At 43.0% G+C, this 17,402-nt stretch overlaps 1 protein-coding gene across 1 annotated transcript in view; it reads left to right on the top strand.

Annotated features, from left to right (window-relative positions):
- The window catches only part of T265_04593 (hypothetical protein), a gene marked incomplete at both ends in the record, with an annotated part of 47,690 nt that extends 30,296 nt beyond the window's left edge, over positions 1-17,394 (top strand). Inside the window, 7 exons of the mRNA XM_009169368.1 lie at positions 3,297-3,512; positions 5,451-5,531; positions 7,137-7,231; positions 10,536-10,659; positions 14,059-14,380; positions 15,742-16,013; positions 16,692-17,394. Coding sequence (XP_009167632.1) covers positions 3,297-3,512; positions 5,451-5,531; positions 7,137-7,231; positions 10,536-10,659; positions 14,059-14,380; positions 15,742-16,013; positions 16,692-16,976 — 1,395 coding nt within the window. The remainder of the gene's footprint in view (positions 1-3,296; positions 3,513-5,450; positions 5,532-7,136; positions 7,232-10,535; positions 10,660-14,058; positions 14,381-15,741; positions 16,014-16,691) is intronic.
- Between the last annotated feature and the right edge of the window lie 8 nt (positions 17,395-17,402).

Genomic DNA, 17,402 nt, shown 5'->3' with positions numbered 1-17,402 from the left:
CAGGTGAGTCATTGGAACATTAGTTTCGTAAGACAGGTGAGCTAAATAGGACACCAGAAGATGATAAGATGGTGAGTGGCATGGCTTCGCACAACCAGGCGATGCACATAAATAACGTTAAGTTGGACCACATGCTTAATGGGGGTAACACACCTGGACTAAAAGTCTTGAGGTCAAGAGCCTATTACGAAAATGCCACCCACCCTCCTGCGCATTTTGGAATTTTTGGTGGGACGCCATGTGCATTTTTTACCTATTTTTCGCTGCCACTTAAGTCGTATGACGGTTCGAAATTGCGCTTATGCATTCATAGCCGGTTGGTGATATGCAGATATGCCTTCTCGTTTTCTATTCTGGATCCTACCGTAATAATGTCCATCCTTTATTGTGTGCGAATGCAGTTCAAAAAGCTATACTGTCAGTTTTCACTGCATTACTCAACATGTGTCTTTTTCGAGTCTTCAATCCATAAACCCACATAGCAACTTACTCCCTCGGCAGGTGGTCGTTTTCAAATGAGGCTATCCGACAGAGCCCTCTTCGTTGATGATTTACACGGTAGCTACCGAGCAATGGTCACTTTTGAATTGTGAAAAAGAGTAACAAGCGAGCACTTGATGGCCTTTTTGCTTCCCGTCAGGTTGCTGGACTTGTCGACGTGATGTAAAAATGTGGAATTTAATTATGTTGCATTTACTGGGAATGGTCCGATTCATATGGATGCAGCGGGAATTCGGAACGTTGTCTTTCATCATCTTCATCATCACCATTATTAGTATTGACAGTATTGACGGCAATACAACAGTACTACGTATTGGTGCTTAATTGCCGTGCTCTAAAGTAATGTGACCAGTGCTACACACAGAGAGAGAGAGAGAGAAAGAAATAAACAAATTGAACTGTGTTGCTAAACACTGGAGTTAATATACTCCGTTGCCTGTAGAGAGAGAGAAGAAACAAACAAATTGAACTGTGTTGCTAAACACTGGAGTTAATATACTCCGTTGCCTGTTTCTTAGGTCTTTCGGGTGGGGTTCTATTATTGTTTGGAAAGCAATCGAATTCTTGTTTGCAGAACCATCTAAAAGGAATAGAGTGATACGCCTTTTGTATGACCTCCACTGAACGATCGACTGACTGCAAGCAACTCATCAACACAGTTATCCGATTACAGTAAGAGATTTACACAAAGTAATTCTATTTCTTTCCGGATTTTGCAAATTTAAAAACTTATTGCTGTTGGTTAATGACCAGCATTACAGAGGGTCGCTTGAGCGCATTCTTTTGATATATGCTTGTTTTTAGTCATTTTAACGAAAAGGAGTGCAGACTAATTTAGAGTCGTATAGCTTGTGTGTGGACGGGAGTGAGGTGAACGTGAAAACACAATTTCGTTTTTTTTCTTGCGTAAAACCGTTTTTTCTGGGAATTGATTTCACTGAACAATCAAGAGTTGAAAAGGGGTACGACAGAGAGAAAACATTGAAGCATCACTGTTAAATACTGCTGTTGTGCTGTCGATGATTGTGGTGACGCCGATACTATTCTATATCCATCTAATGAACCCTGTGTACGAATGCCTCCTGTGGCTGATGTTTCCGGATCTATCTTTACTTTGTTCTGATAAACTGCATGCCTATAAGTCGATCGATGCTCATTTGGGATGAACGATTTGCCTAGTTGGGATGTATTTGTGGATAATCGAATTACTCTATAAGTCAACAACTTTATTCTCACGACAAAACAACCGTGTAGCCGTGTGAAATTATGGCAAACATTCTCTTCTTTCGAGCTATGGTTTTCAAATCTTTTCCTTCCGTAACCAGACTGGGTTACATACTCACATCACTTAATTGAGCGGTGTCTCTATCCCCGCGTAGCATCTTTTGACGCATTCTCTCTTTGTGCACTCACTCTTGTTCTCTCTGTTTTTGTTGTTGGTAAACGTTTATCCGTTTTGAATTCAGAGAATGAAAATGAAACAAAAATAAAATTTCTCTTTTTCGGGTGTTCACATAAATGATGTTTCCGTTTGGAGCTGCTGCCGTGTTTCTCGTTGACTTCTGTCAGTATATCAAGACAGGAACTTTTTGAAGACAACTTCTTTGAGATACTTTTGGAAACTGGCATTAGAGCTCACTCCGAGTAGTTAAGTGACTTTTTTTCTTTCAAAGTTAAATTGCGCATGGATTGTGATTTTGTCTATAGATAGTGCAGAGTCCAAACAAGACACTTCATGCAACCTGGCTGCGTTTGATTCTGCATGCTTTATACGGGTTGCAGAGTTACTGTGCTTGATTTTATTGGTGCCTGAACTTCGCTAGTTCGTGGTATTGAATCGTTCTCTCCGAATTTTAGGCGATTTCTTACATGGAATTGGATACCATATGTGTTGTAAACTGATGTTAAACTCATCCAAAATTCATCCTCGTTTTCGCCTTAATAATGTGTCGCACTCTAGATGCCTATTTATTCTGGTCGTATATACGAGGATGATTTGTGTTCTTCTTGTGTGCTGACTGGTGCCACAATGAACAGGCAGTGTATGTCACCCTTATCGATCGCCTTTCGATAGATGAACTTGTTTAGTGCGTACGTTGACAGCGAACGTTTTTTGATTTATGGTTATTGAGACCCTTCGGTTTGACTAAACCCATATGACCAAAACTGACGAATATCTCCCCGTGAGTAATTTGGCATAGCATCAGCCTTCGAATAGTCCGTCACGAAGAGACTGGACCTTACCGTGGTGTGACGGCTTACGTACCTCAGCAACCCAGTGAGCTATACTGGGGAGGGGGTGTCCTCGCGACACAGTCTTTCATACCAGGTTGGTCAATGGTTAGAGGTCTGACGAACACAGTCTCCTGGTCCTCCAAGTTGAAGGTTGGGACATGTGGCGAAATGCATTACCGTAGAAATGGTAATGTATTTGGATCTCCCGCCAAGCACCGCTGCCTTGCGGTTCGGCTTTTGAGCCAAAGCCTTTGGTTGAGGACCCTAATCGTCCTCCTGTCCAGGTGTGGGCTCCTTGACCCCAGCCCAACAACAGTACGGCAGCGAAGCATCAGTGTTGAACACTGGTGTCATGCTGTCGAAAATGCTGCTGCTGCTGCTGCTGATGATGATGAGCCTGTGTCTGGTCAACGGATTTGTATCTCGAGATTCAACTGTTATATCTGGAGCGTCGACATCTTTCCTTATCTGGGACTATTTTCGTAACCATAAAAACCTTTCATCCCATCCATTGGATTCCTACCGTAACTAATCAATTTATTGGGCTCTCGTTGTTTCAGATGACATCTCATGCTTGGCGGTCGTATATGAAACATGCAAGAGGCCACAATGAGCTGAAACCTATTTCTTTGACAGGGCATCAACCTTTTGTCCTGGGATCACTACCCATGGGAGCAACTATAGTTGATGCTTTGGATACGCTATATATGATGAACTTGGAAGAAGAGTTCAATGAAGCCCGCAATTACGTCGTGGAAGAACTGAACTTTGATCAGGTGCGTCACATTTCCGGTATCCTTTTCATTGGCACAATTACGGTTGTTTGTGAAATTTTCGCCCACTTGTAACTTTCTGCATGTCCATTCCTGCATGCAAACAACACTCGTCTACTCTGCTTCCTTATCAAATGCACCTTGCACAGACGCCGATTCTAATCTTCATATTAATGTTGCTTAATGGTTGTCGACTAACTGGCTGTTGATCTGTTCGTCAAGCTTGACAGTTAACCAGCAACCGTCTCGCCAGCAAGCGAAGAGACATCATTGTGCGGTTGGATGGTGACGAAACTAGTGACCAAACGATTACAACTCGGTGAACTGGTCAACAGACACCCAATCAATAACCATGGAGTTACCCTAGTCAAGTCGACCACGCATGCTTTTCACTTTGGCGGGAAAGCTAGTCAGCGCCAGTGCTAACGATACTGCTGTTATCTTCTTGCCTGTGAATGTGCGCTCTCTAGGTTTTTAATCTTCACTGACAATCTTAGCGTAGGCCTGTTCGGTTATATTCTGAAGGCGCCCAGTTTCATTTGGCATTTCTTACATTTACTAATTGAGCCAGCTTAGTTCGTTAGCACAGTTGTGACCATATTTTAAGTTGGTTAAAACTCTCGGCACGTGTGCCTATCTACTGTTAGTATTTAGAAGCAATTATGAACCATTTAATCAAGTGGAATCGACTTTGAGCGTTAGTCTGCCGCCTTATCAGTGTGAAACACTCAGTTCCTTTAACGAATATGTTTTTCGATATCAGACGGAGGTAATTTTAGTGAGATGATGCGATTTCACGCACTCTTATCAACCAAAAGCCTGGGACACTTGAAGTACAAACGGGTATGCAACAAGCTATCGGAAACTGGAGATTAAAAAACCGAGGTGGGAGTGGGGCTGTCGACTCTGCTAAATATTCTATAGCCTCCATCACGAGACCCAAAGTCAAAGCAAATTACAGTCAAGTCGAACAGCTTTTGGTGGTTACGAGTATAGCCTCAAGGACGACAACTTGTCGCGATCAATTTCAAGAAAAGAAATGTACTTTCCTCCAGCCAACGTACCAGGACTATGCTACAACCAGGTGCCTCCAGAAAACTGTGAATGCCGCGCCCAATCGAACAGTCAAGATTGCTGTGCCAAATAAGGAATATGCCGTTACCGCCGATCGAAATGCCTCTAGCAGTTCTTCCAATATCAAATTGTAGTTGATCATTAACCCATATTTACGGCGCGGGTTGTATTGAGAGAATTAAACAAAGGCTTGAAACGCGTGCAAAACGACGCATCAATATGTCTCACGTGTTGATGGGCCAGACAGACCAGAACAAGGCTACTGAAAACGATCGCCTAATCCACTTCGGTCACATGATTAACGTTAAAATTTCCTTGAAATTGATCACGAAAAGTTGCCGTTCTTGAGGCCATACTCCTAACCAAACAAAAGCCGAAGCTGTTCTAAACGACTTGACTGAAATTCACTTCGACCCTTGACTCTGGGTCTCATGATGGAGACTGTAGAATGTCTAACATAATCTGACAGCCCCATCCCTACCTCATTTTCTGAATTTCCAATTTCGGATAGTATGTTGTATGTTCGTCTGCGTTTCACACGTCACATTTGCGGTTGATGAGAATTTGTGAATTGGTGCAGTATAAGTCGGTTACAGAGTTGCTAGAAATTATTCTGTCTTTCACAATGATCCTGTACTTTCCTTTCCTTGGCCTACAGTTAAGAGAGTTTCTTCTAGGGTTAATGGTTCTTGATCGGAACGCCCTATGTCTTCTTAGCAGACAGGGATTCCCCACCCCATCTCTTCCTGAATTCATGAGATTTTCTGATCACTGTCAAACTATACTTCATCCCCTGTGAATAATGATTCTCCTTTGAACGAAATTTTAATACTGTGTTTTTACCGTCTTTTTACCATTCACCAACAGCCCTCACTGGTTTCCGTATTTGAGTTCACTATCCGTTATCTCGGTGGTTTGCTGACGGCCTACACATTCACACTAGACAAGGTATGTTATAGATATCGATCTCCTATCCATTGTAATGCTTCTCAAATCACACGAGGTTGATTCCGTCAGCGTTGTTCTGGCCACACAGCTTGGCCACTGGAAATCAGCAACGCCAGTCAAATGGGTGCTTGTCTGTGTATCTATGTGTGAACTGAATTCGGGCTGTAGAACAAAAAGCAACCTCGCGTATAAGTGAACAGCTCGTTGGAACGGACAAATTCACACCTCAGGAGCAACGAAACTAGATAGATTGCGCTTGTGCTTAGTATAACGACGCTGTTTGTTGGTTCGGTTTCGAGGCCATGATTACGCAAACCGTTTGCTTGTTGGTCCGGATCTATGCTTGGCTGTTAACTAGTGGGACGAGACAAGAGTGTTGAACCTAATACTTAGCTAAAAGCCAGTATTTCAACGCTGTTATTCTAGCTTGTATCTGTACACACACACACACACACACACACACCGATCAACGGGTTCTCTTGTGTTCTGGGCGCCAAAATTGGGTTCCAAAGCCTATCCTATCACCTGACAGGCTTCTGCTTTCTACCGTTTAACAAGCACCTAGTAATCTCATGCTTCTGCACTCTCTAGTCTGTGTTACGGAGCTTCTGTGGGTGAATCGCGTAACACGATCCCCATATAAAAACACTCTGAGAGTCACTTAGAGAGAGGGGGTGGCCAGTTCAAACACACGCGTCAATTTGCATTCTATGAGGCACGTAGCCGACATGATCATGGACGCTTGTCCCAGAAGAATATCAGCTGGGATTCAGATGAGTCTCCCGTGAAAATCAAATAGGTATGCAAATGACTGTATTCGTCGAATTTCATGCAATTCGGGTTCAAGTAGAATATCGGGTTGACAGAAACTCGGGGACTGATTGGACATTGTGCACAAATCCACATACCTAAACACTTGAAAAAGACGTCTTCGAAGCCAAGGTCTAGTCAAAAAAGCTGATTAAGTAATGCTTTTTCTGGGAAACAGTCGCATCTCACCCTTATTTTCACTTGATATAGTTGTGTCCGGAATCCCGCTGTAATACTGGTCTCTTTAACCTGCAAGTCACTAAAGAGTGGTTTGTTCGTTTTTGGGCTCCGGATCATTGCATCACGCAGTTAACATGAAAAACAGTAGAAAAATATGTCCCGACAACGTCTACAAGGTTTTCGTGAATTCACTCACTCACTGTAGTAAGACTGAATGGTTGTGTGATGAACCCCTAGAGGTAAACTAGCACCGGGCCCTTATTTATATTACTGGAGATGTCGATCTTTTGACGGTTTGCATATGTTGACTAGTTGAGTGAATCCGGGTTGACTGCGACCTACAGGAGCCACTTACAAACACACCTAATCGCAGCCAACCTACTTGGGTGATTATCACACCTCAATGAGTGCGTCCTACTCCAAACCCGTCGCCGGGTATAAGTGTCGTTGAGAAGTCATTAGGATTTATCTCAACTTTCCGCTTACGTCACCATGGACGTTCTGTCCCGGCATTTGCGTTCTTTGCGCTAGGGTTCTTCACTCGTTTTTTTCTGTATGCCGTTTTCCACAATGATATTCTATTTGTTTCCCAATTCCGATCTTCTCCACATACAGGTGTTTTTGGATAAAGCTGTACTTCTGGCGAAACGCTTGCTACCAGCATTCGAGACCCCAACGAAGCTGCCTATGAGCCTGATCAATTTGAGAACGTGAGTCACCGGGGCCTTTGTACTGAATTCCGTTATCTCATTATTCCCAAATAATCAATTGTTTAGACGACTCAGCGAACTTTTCTGTTCAACATTCGCTTGATTATTCTAGTACCTGTTAAGACAGTGCCATTCCTCTCTGAGAAGCCTCCCCCCAATACGACTCGCTTGTCTGTATTGATCCGCCAAAATTACCTTCAAAGTACAAACCCTGGTAAATTCGACATGCGACTGGCTTATCTGTACATCTGGCTGCGGTATGAAGTTCTCCGTTGGTCAGTGTGACTGGTGAAGTGCCGAGCCTAGAGGAATCGGTATGCAGACCTAAGTAGATTTTGTAACGCCAGTTATTATGAGCATTATGCTGCCTGCCCAATACAATCTCATGCGCATGCAGTCATATTTAGCCGTGCTAGGGATGATAATAACTCTGAAGAACAATCTTAGAATTGCGATCACTTGACGAAGAAAAGCTGAAGAGTTTGTTTCATATCGTTAAATGAGTCAGTACTTGAAATACCAATATTGGAAGCGCAATACCTTTCTGAAAAGAGCCTTCATTGACTTGCCGGTACAAAGGACTTCTCATGACAAACAACCAGATAATTAGTCATGCGATTGAGATACTACTTTTTCCACTTCAACCTGATTGTTCGTTGAGCCTTCTTCGCCGTCGTAATATAAAAAACCTACCGTACTGTTGGATGTGCGGCTTAGGTTCGATAATCTAGTCATCCGATGTGCACTACTTGCGATCATCTAACCAAAGATCTCTACTTCCTAGTTCTTTGTTTTGTTTTCTCTTGCACACACTAGTCCACCAGCTCCATTCCCCAATTTTCTGTATAATGTACTCAGATATTTTGTAGCTATTAAAAAAACTGCAGTTGTATTTCTGGATTTAATAATGCAGAACAGAGTCAATCTAAGCTGAGTAACCTTGTACAAGTGTTTCTGTTCGTATTGGGAGTTATTTGTATGTCAGTTAACAATTACGCCAGCACTTGTTGGTTACTTGATCTCCCTCTGGTCTGGTCGTTCAACTGCAGCACGCTCTCGGTGCCTAGCTACCATGCTACCACAAGGAAGCACGATGGCTGGGATGCCGTCAGGTTGCTCAAGCCTAGAAAGGGGAAGTTGAAAGGCAGTGGTCGGGTTCGAACCACGGACCTTCCGGTTAGTATATTCGCGCTCTAACCATTTGAGCCATCTCGCCCATGATCTCTCTCACCATTTCTTGAGTACCTTTGATACTCTGAGCTACCATAATACGTGACATTGTTTCTTTCCTCAGATCAATTCGCGTGACTTTACTCATATTACAGCGTTGACTACATTGCCTTTGATCATCACACCCATTCTTTTGTTCGCGATACCCAGTTACTTCACTCGGATAATGTCCACACATTTCTTCGTTGAACACACCTGACTTATGATGGAAAACTGTTTGAAACTCATTACGCTCTGCTAGCACCCGATTTTCTCAGCAGAGAGTAGATCACAATATTGATGACAAGTTTTCCGTGTCCATACATTGTTCAGCGGATGAGGCACTCATCTAGCTGCTTGGAGATCGGTTTGAGACACCTACGAATCTGAAAGCTGTGTATGTTGGCCGACATTTCAGACATTTGTAACCAGACTCACAAGACTTACCAAGTCGCATTCAGTCTACTGGATTTCTCACTCTCGGTCAGCACCTTTAGGTCTTGCCTCTTTCTGTTCTTGATGTGAAGTCAACCTTACAAGTTGTGGTGATGCTGATTACAGCAGACGATGCAGAAGTCGTCTGGAATGTATAGAAGGAACTGTACCTAGACATAATCCAAATCGAATTCGAAGGGTTTACCTACCGTCTGTTTCTGAATCTCCCAACTGTCTGTTCGAACAATTGTTTTATGGTGTCAATCAAACGTGCATTTTTATCCTACTGATTAGTTAGACCCGAATACGAGGCTGACCATTCTTACCTTCTTTGAGGTTGACCACTTGTCATCGCAGGCACTATATCGGTGGCTGTATCTGACCGTGTTTTGGTTGAGCCGTTTTTCACTCGACTATGAAAAATCAATGTTTAGTGTCCGAGATGTTACGAATAGCTAGTGTCCCAACGCTGCTGGAGGTAGTGTTGATGAATGAGTCTCCAATCATTGTACAACCCACACCCTGTGCGGATGCCGGTCTATGGGGGTTCTTCGCAGGTGCTTTTTTCGAAGAAGCTTAGTCCCAGCCTTCAGTCACTGTATCCTGTAAACGATGTTTTTTCCTAAATTATCGATAGGTTGCGTCAACCCAACTACTCCAGGTTACCCGTCCGTATACGCATAGTGTACCTCATAATATGACAAGCTCGACGTGTTTCCATGCCATCCTTTCTTTGGATCTCTTACAGCTCACACTATTTTTGATGTTCAGCTCAAATTCCACTGACCCTTCCATTCTTTCCGGACTCATCAAGTCTTTGATAATAGCATCATCCCACATATCTTGTTGGATAGATTACTGGTCTCGGACCTTAATATCACCGAGTTTTACTTGATGAATGTTGAGGCTGCCCTTTTAGCTCTTCCAACCATTGGTCCGAGCTGATAGATAGAGCGACTTCTCAGCTTTCATTTACACTATAGCTTTATTAAGGGCATCATGGAGTTTTCATTGTCAATAACATCGATAACCGACCGGTTTTGGCTTATAGGCAATGTTCGGCTTCTATCTGGATATTTTTAGGTTTGAAACCATCCTGGGATTCGAGAGATGAGCTTTGCTGATGAGTGTTAATGAGGATGAGCATTTGCAACCTGCTTTTCGGTTTTTGGACACCTGTTGCCTTAGCTCAACTGTGCAAAGTTCGACCGTCTTCACAGCTTAGCCGTAAGTACACTCACTTCCACTAGCCACTGCCATCCGTGGTCTGATTCAGATGCCCACTTCAACATTTATGCTGTCGTGATGAAGAGTCGTTTTGAGCTTTGTACAGTGATACTGCTCTGCGCCTTGTATTTATTTCTGACTTCGACGCTAGTCTAACTAGACGTCCTTATCAAACGATAACTTCCCAGTTGAACTGCTGACATGGGGTTGGCTGGGAGTGTTGCTGAGTGTAAACGCCACAACAAGAATAAGTTGTCCAAATTTTCTGACAGAACTTATCCAGACGATATTGACACGCTCTAGTTAGCTCACATTCATCCGTTTGAAAACCAGTTGATTCCTTGGATAGTCGATTTACGGTCCGTTGGTTGTGTTTATACTATCAATCCTTCTGGCGGCGTTGTTCCTTTACATACTTTTTTGCTTTTCCCAGTGGTAAGGGACAGATGTTTAGTTGGAGTGCCGGCCGCTGTGCCCTGCTGGCGGAAGTTGGAACTCTCCATATGGAATTCAGATATCTCTCTGAACTAACTGGGGACCCGATATATGCGCAAAAGGTGAGCAGGCGTGTCAAGTGATTCACCTTTTTCCCTGACAAATTCCGTCTAGGATAGTTGAAACGGAACTAGTTACTGCAGGAAATTCGTTCATGTTTTACAACGTTAAATCTGCAAGCAATTCTGAATTTTTTTGCGCTCCCACTGTGTCTGATGAATTAGCAAATAAAATCGATCGTTCCTAATTATCTAATGTACCTCTTTGGAGCATGTCACTTTCAAAAGAGCTGGGGAGAGGAAAGTTCCCGTGACAAAATGAATAGAACTGCTTAAAATTCGCTACAACGCGGATCGAACCCCCCAGACAGCATGGTGGGAGTAAGGCTACTTTGTGAGCTTGTTTCGACAATTCCTGAACATTGAAACTGTGGACACATTTCTCATTCTGTTTTCCCCAGACCGGCGAGGTTTAAGCGTCCAATCAGCGTTCTGCTGTTAAAATCAGTGACAAACAACTGCTTTACAGGATGTTTTGCGTAGCACAACTTTTCACCATCAGTTGGTCGGGAGGATCTCCTACCTAACACCTAATTTAATGGACAGAAGTCTGCTGTGATCTCTACCATGTAGCCTCATTCTTTATAACGATTATTCTTCCCCTCTTTCCATCAGCTGACACAATGGGAACACTCCTGTAAAGACAAAATCCAAAAAATCTACCTGATCACACCGTGCATGCCGCATACTAAAACACCGCGAATCATCACGAACATTCGCCAGTAACCGTTCATTCTACAAATACACCGATAGGTAAAGACAATTCTATTGCTCATAGTGTTTGCTAAAAAGACCCATGGAAACCTTAGTGGAAGTATACAACAGAGTGCAACCGTGGTTGTTAGCTAGCTTACTTCGTTGAAAGGTGTGTTGATATGACACTTCCCCGTTTTAGTACCAACCATGTTCATGAGTATCTGGTTTATGCTGTTCTAAAAGCTATCCAAAAATTTAGTTTGATGCAAAATACACTTATTTGCATAACAATTTGGTTTTCATGGGAGACTTGTCTGAAGCCGAGCTGAGTCTATCGTTTATGATGTTTTGCAACTAAATGCGCTTTACCAGGTTGCCTAATGTTTCAGTTGGTACGATATTCAAAATATCGCAATATATTGTGTAGACACGACACACTGCCCACAAGGTTGCTAAAAGCCATTCGACATCCCACGATAAGTTTTACCCTTCCTGATTTCCGTCAGGTAGGTACAGTCCCCGAATTTCCGTCAACCTAACGTTTCACCTGAACTCAAGTTTCACAAACTCGACCCATACCGGCAGATACACTCATTTGCACACCAGTTTGATTTTAACGGGAAGCCCACCGGGTTTCCGCATCTCCAGACGCCTTTTTTCACTTTTCTGCTGTTTGTCGCTTTGATCATACACACATACGTACGGCTATCTTCCACATTTATGTTGCACAATCTGGGAAAACTGTGCTACTGAAAACCAACTGTGTGCAACAATACTGAATTTTTTAACCGTAAGGACCCGTCAAAAACACTAGTAGGACTATCTCTGCTACGCTTCTCATGTTCAACTGTACCTTTCCGAGCTGTTACACAATACCATGCACCGATTTGACGGTTCAAGCCCACCCGAAATTTCCTACATTCCTGTTCGATCGGGCCAGGCTGTTTACTCCTGTATTTTATTACCGTAGATAATCGAAAGTGTATCATACGAAAGACCGGATGCTTTTGTTTTGTTGTTCAGTGGGACTAATGTATTCATCGGGTAAGGGCGATCCACCATTTACTCTAATATCTACTGTGTCGTATCGCATGAATGATACACTCCGTCCTTCCGTATAAACCCTTCAATGGGTAATATTCAACCGGTCATTTAGCTGCATCGCCCTTCCGATGTCCAGCTTCCATGCTACCCGAAGGAATCATGAAGGCTGGAATACTGCCAGGTTGCCAAAGCCTAGACAGGGAAAGTTGAGAAGCAGAGGTCGGGTTCGAACCACGGACCTTCCGGTCAGTAAATTCGTTCTCTGATGACTGTAGCAGCATGTTGACCACGGACCTCCGGTCAGTAAATTCGTTCTCTGATGACTGTAGCAGCATGTTGAATTTTGTCGCAGAAACATTCATGCAAAAGTATACCGAACTAGCCACCGGTGTTTTTGAGGATGAAGATTCGAAGGCACAAGCTTTTGCTTGAAATCCGGTCATTGATACTTCAGCAGGTGATGGTTGTACAACGGTGGCAATGGTTTTCATGGAGCATGCAAATACCGTTTGCAGGGTAACTTTCGTCGTATAGGAAATCTTCTAAAGGACGGTGACATTACTATGGTAATAACTTCATTAGTGTATTATGTTACCATGAGAAATGGGGAAATTCTACCACTGTTTGCTTTCCCGACTAGTAAAGCATACGGCTTATAAAAGAGGGACCATTTTTTTTCAAATGTGAGCTGTTGGGTTACTTCCTGTGGATGACTTTGTTTGGAGGTCTTCTATATGTCATTAAAGGGTTTCACTAGTCGTGAACCATCGTATACTTAGATTGATTTTATATTTCGCCAAAGTATACACGATAGCTTTTTTGGAGAGTTTGTGGCGTAATGCCATCAACTGGGACTAAGTAACACTGTTGCTGTAGTGGTTAACCATACTCAGGATATAAATCGTTTCACCAAGCATAGTTCAACACGTGGTGATAATCTGCGGAAAATGGTTTCTTTCGTCAGCTCCGTGTTATTGAATTGGGAATTCCGAGTATGCAAAACACGAGTCTGGAAGTGAACTAAAACCACAGACCATCCACGAACTTTACTAACTGAGCTCCTGTAGGTGCCTGCTCCTCATCACGGTTATGCAAGTCGCACGTGATTCATCGGGTCTCTGCTCAATGAATCAGTAGTTGCTATCTGTTAGCGTGATTTCTACAATGGGCCGAATGTTGGTACAACCCACGTACTTAAAATGCTTTTGTGGTAATTGTTATATATTAAAACGGAGTTGGGAGAACTCGAATCGATAAATGCAAGTGTATATGGCGTGAGAGAATAGACTTGTCCGCCCCCAGATCGGCCTTTTCGTTCATACAAGGAGCATTCTAGTCCCCATTTAAAGTCTATCTGAGTCTCCCCTACGTTCTTGCAACTGTATGTCCGACATGTTGATTTGCGGGCTGCGGGACACAGTTTGAGGCAATAACGATTTGCCAAATACTGTATGAAATCTGACTACTCTCTCACATGAAAACAATCTATCCTGACGCACCTAGTAGCCAGACTTTGTTTTGCGACTTGAAACCGAGACTTTCTTACACCTCGGTTTGAACGTTTTTCGGGAACTTCTAGAATTCACCTTAATTATTTTGTGTAGTTCAAACTTTTAACGTATACCGATTCGTCATATCATGGCTGCTCATTTTATTCCATAGGTTCATTGTATCCGTGACATTCTAAACGAGCTAAAAGACCAGAAAACACCTTTCTTCAACCATGTCAATCATAGACAGCTCCAGTGGTGTAGCTCGACGGCGGGGCTTTCCGGGACCGGTGATTCATTTTATGAATATCTTCTCAAAGAGTGGATTCGTACCAATCGCCAGGATACTCAAGCTCGTCAGATGTATGATGCTGGTATCAAAGCGTTAGATGAGCATGGGTTGTTCAAAATCAGCGAAGGTGGTCATTTGTACATTGGTACTTACACAAGTTCCGGTGTGTCCAATACAATGGATCATCTAGCTTGCTTTGCTGGTGAGTGTATTAATGTGCCTTCTCTTCATAAAGTCGAGACCCTTAAACAAGTTCGGATTGCCCCAAACGCTTTTCTCCAACCATTAGGACCCCAAGCTTATCTTAAAATTGCGAATCTTCACTTTTAGTAAGTATTTCACTTGATGCTGACGTTCTGGTTCTGCTGTTGGATGATCCGGATGATAACTTTCAAAGGTTTGTTCTTCCAAGGCTTCTCTCGTTTGACATCCCGGGTTGGATTTCATTGCTAGTTAGTTTGGATGTGGCGGAGTTCATTCCGAGTGGAATAGGATTGAGTGAAAAAATTCAGCTCTTATGAATCATTGATCATGCTAACGGCTTTAACCCACACGTTGTAATGGTTTCCGTAGTCGTTTGGCTGGTTCGATTTCACAAACAGCACTCCGTAATCGGTGTATGACGGGCTGTTGGCTTGTATTCGATAATATTATCGTGAACACAGGATGACGGGATCTTGTTGTCGGGCCAAAACGCATCCAGCGGTTACACTAATGGTGGTGTTTAACGTGAGCAGTTAATATCGGTTCGGTGATCAAGATAGAGTAAGAAAGAAAATTGCGGGCTTATATCATTGGCCAGAGCTTGGTCTCAGGGTATGTTGGTTTAGTTGGTCTATCGGTATGTATCACATGGCCAAGACAAGTTCAAAGTTTATGCGAATCACATTTGACGGCATGATACAGGGTAAAGTAGATGTTTCGCGACTGTCTCAGCTGTGGATCAGCAACGCGAGTAACCCACCGAGTATTCTGTAGATGGTTTGAGATAATTCACCTAAGTTAATCGCGTGATCATTCTCAACGGTATACGACGTGACCGAACTTTGGACCATGCTAATAGGTCTTGTTATTCCGACATCGCAGGTGCTCGCGTATTTTTTTGATACTTTATCGTACCATGCTCTACAAAAACAATAAAAAGTATAAATAACCGTATAGCCGCAATACGCTACTCCGAGGTTGCTTAAAACTCCGATATCTCACGACCGATTTCGCCCTTCGTGGAGCTTATCAAGTTTTCACAGTCCCCGAGTTTCTGTCAGCGTTATGTTGTACTTGAACCCAGATTGCACGAAATCAGCGTAATACACTCGTTTGCATACCATTTTGAGGGAGACTCACCCGAAACCCATCTGAATCCCTTTTTATGGTGTTATAAACAACCGTATTCTCATCATAGACGAGCATTTTATTTACCACCTCTATGTAATAGCATATTTTTGGGATCAACTTTTTCCGATTATGCTGCTCTATTGTAGCAAAGCCGCCATTTGATGTGAAGGAAAACGACTTTTGTTCTGGATTCATCCATTTTGGTTGCTCCTATCTTTTTCGATACAGGTGGAATGTTCGTACTCGGAGCAACCGGTCCGCAAGATCCCTGGTTCCAGCGAGGTGTGGAAATTACGCGAACATGCAACTACACTTACGCCGCGTCTGTGACTCAACTTGGACCCGAGTCGTTTACTTTTGGTTCTGGTGTGGAGGGCGTACCGTTGAAATCTGGCCATAAAGCTTACTTGTTGCGACCTGAAACAGTGGAGTCTTACTTCTATTTGTGGCGCTTCACAAAAGACGAAGCCTATCGGATAGCGGCTCTGAAAGTTGTTCAGGTAAGTCGATTTTGTGCGTACCGGTTGAGTCAAGGTTGCTTCAATTTGATGAGCAGAGTTTCTGGTCGCTTCGTGCACTCCTTGTATTTAATACAATGTGTTTTAGGTAAGCACTTGGATTAGCATGTTTTTTCTTCTGACAGCACAGACAGTACATATTTGAGCATGCGCTTTGGTTCAAACAGTGGATTGAATGATTCTTTGTGATCCAGTATCCAAGCCTTCATTCACTTCACTTCTTTGCGTCTTTAACTAGGTAAGATTTTTTTCTTCGACCTTTATTTGCTAATCAACCTTACCCTCTCGAGTTACACTCGGAGCGGCACTCTGTTCCACTCGGGGGATTTATGACGGCGTTTGCACGGCAATTTAGTCTTAACGCCACACTCAAATTGATCCAAATTGGATGCCCCGTTTATGGGATTCTTCGTTGAGTGTATTTGTGTAGCACCTGCAGTCGAAGAATATCATAAACGAAAGATTCCGTTGGAATTCAGTTAAGTATACCGCTGAAACATAGAGTTGACGTCAACTGCCTAATGAGCTCCAAGAAGGACGAAATCGGCTATAGGCTGTCGAATAGTTTCCATTGATCTTATGACGCGTTCTTTCAAGGGCTGTTTTACTGTTTACACATATGTCTCGCAGGTTTACTGGCTCCACTTTTTTGTCTTCAAGGCTCTCGAGAAGTACGCCAGAACTGCTGGTGGTTATTCCGGATTGAAGGACGTGAACTCCCCGGAGTCTGGCCATGATGACGTGCAACAATCATTTTTCATTGCGGAGACTTTGAAATATCTTTATCTGATTTTCTCGGAAGATACCCTATTCCCCTTGAATCGATGGGTCTTCAATTCGGAAGGACATCCACTTCCAGTTCACAATGAAGTGTGGTTGGGCAATGACATCTGGCCTAAGCCTTTTGCCCAGCCCACCTCTTGTAGTCGGCTTTCAGGTAACTGATTATTGTTACTGTTATTCTTTTCATTATTACTATTCTTTCATCCATCCATATTCTGGTGGCATTTTCACGAGATATTTGTGCCTCATCCCTGTGCTCACCCTTCGCGCATAAACACTAATAGTGTTTTTTTCGTTTGTTTTTTGACTTCAACACTTTCATGTGCACTTTGCTGTGATACACACTAATTTCCAAAGCTCGAAGTCCCCTTGGTTTGGTTGAGGTTCTTCGTGTTTCGTTTTCCTGCATCTCTATCTTGGTCCCTTTATTCCACCATATATTCACTTTTTCTGTGTACAAAGAGCTTTTTCTAGAGTAGATTATAAGCAATACTACTCTCTATTTTGTGGGCAGAGAACTTTTCACCTTTTCCAGTGACCTACTCACATGCGGCTCTTGTGACTTCTCTCTGCAATTCCCCCCCCCCC

The sequence above is a fragment of the Opisthorchis viverrini genome (genome assembly GCF_000715545.1).
Source record: "Opisthorchis viverrini unplaced genomic scaffold opera_v5_77, whole genome shotgun sequence".
Lineage (NCBI taxonomy): Eukaryota > Metazoa > Platyhelminthes > Trematoda > Opisthorchiida > Opisthorchiidae > Opisthorchis > Opisthorchis viverrini.
The sequence above is the reverse complement of the archived record's forward strand: the minus strand, read 5'-3'. Positions and strand labels throughout refer to the sequence as shown.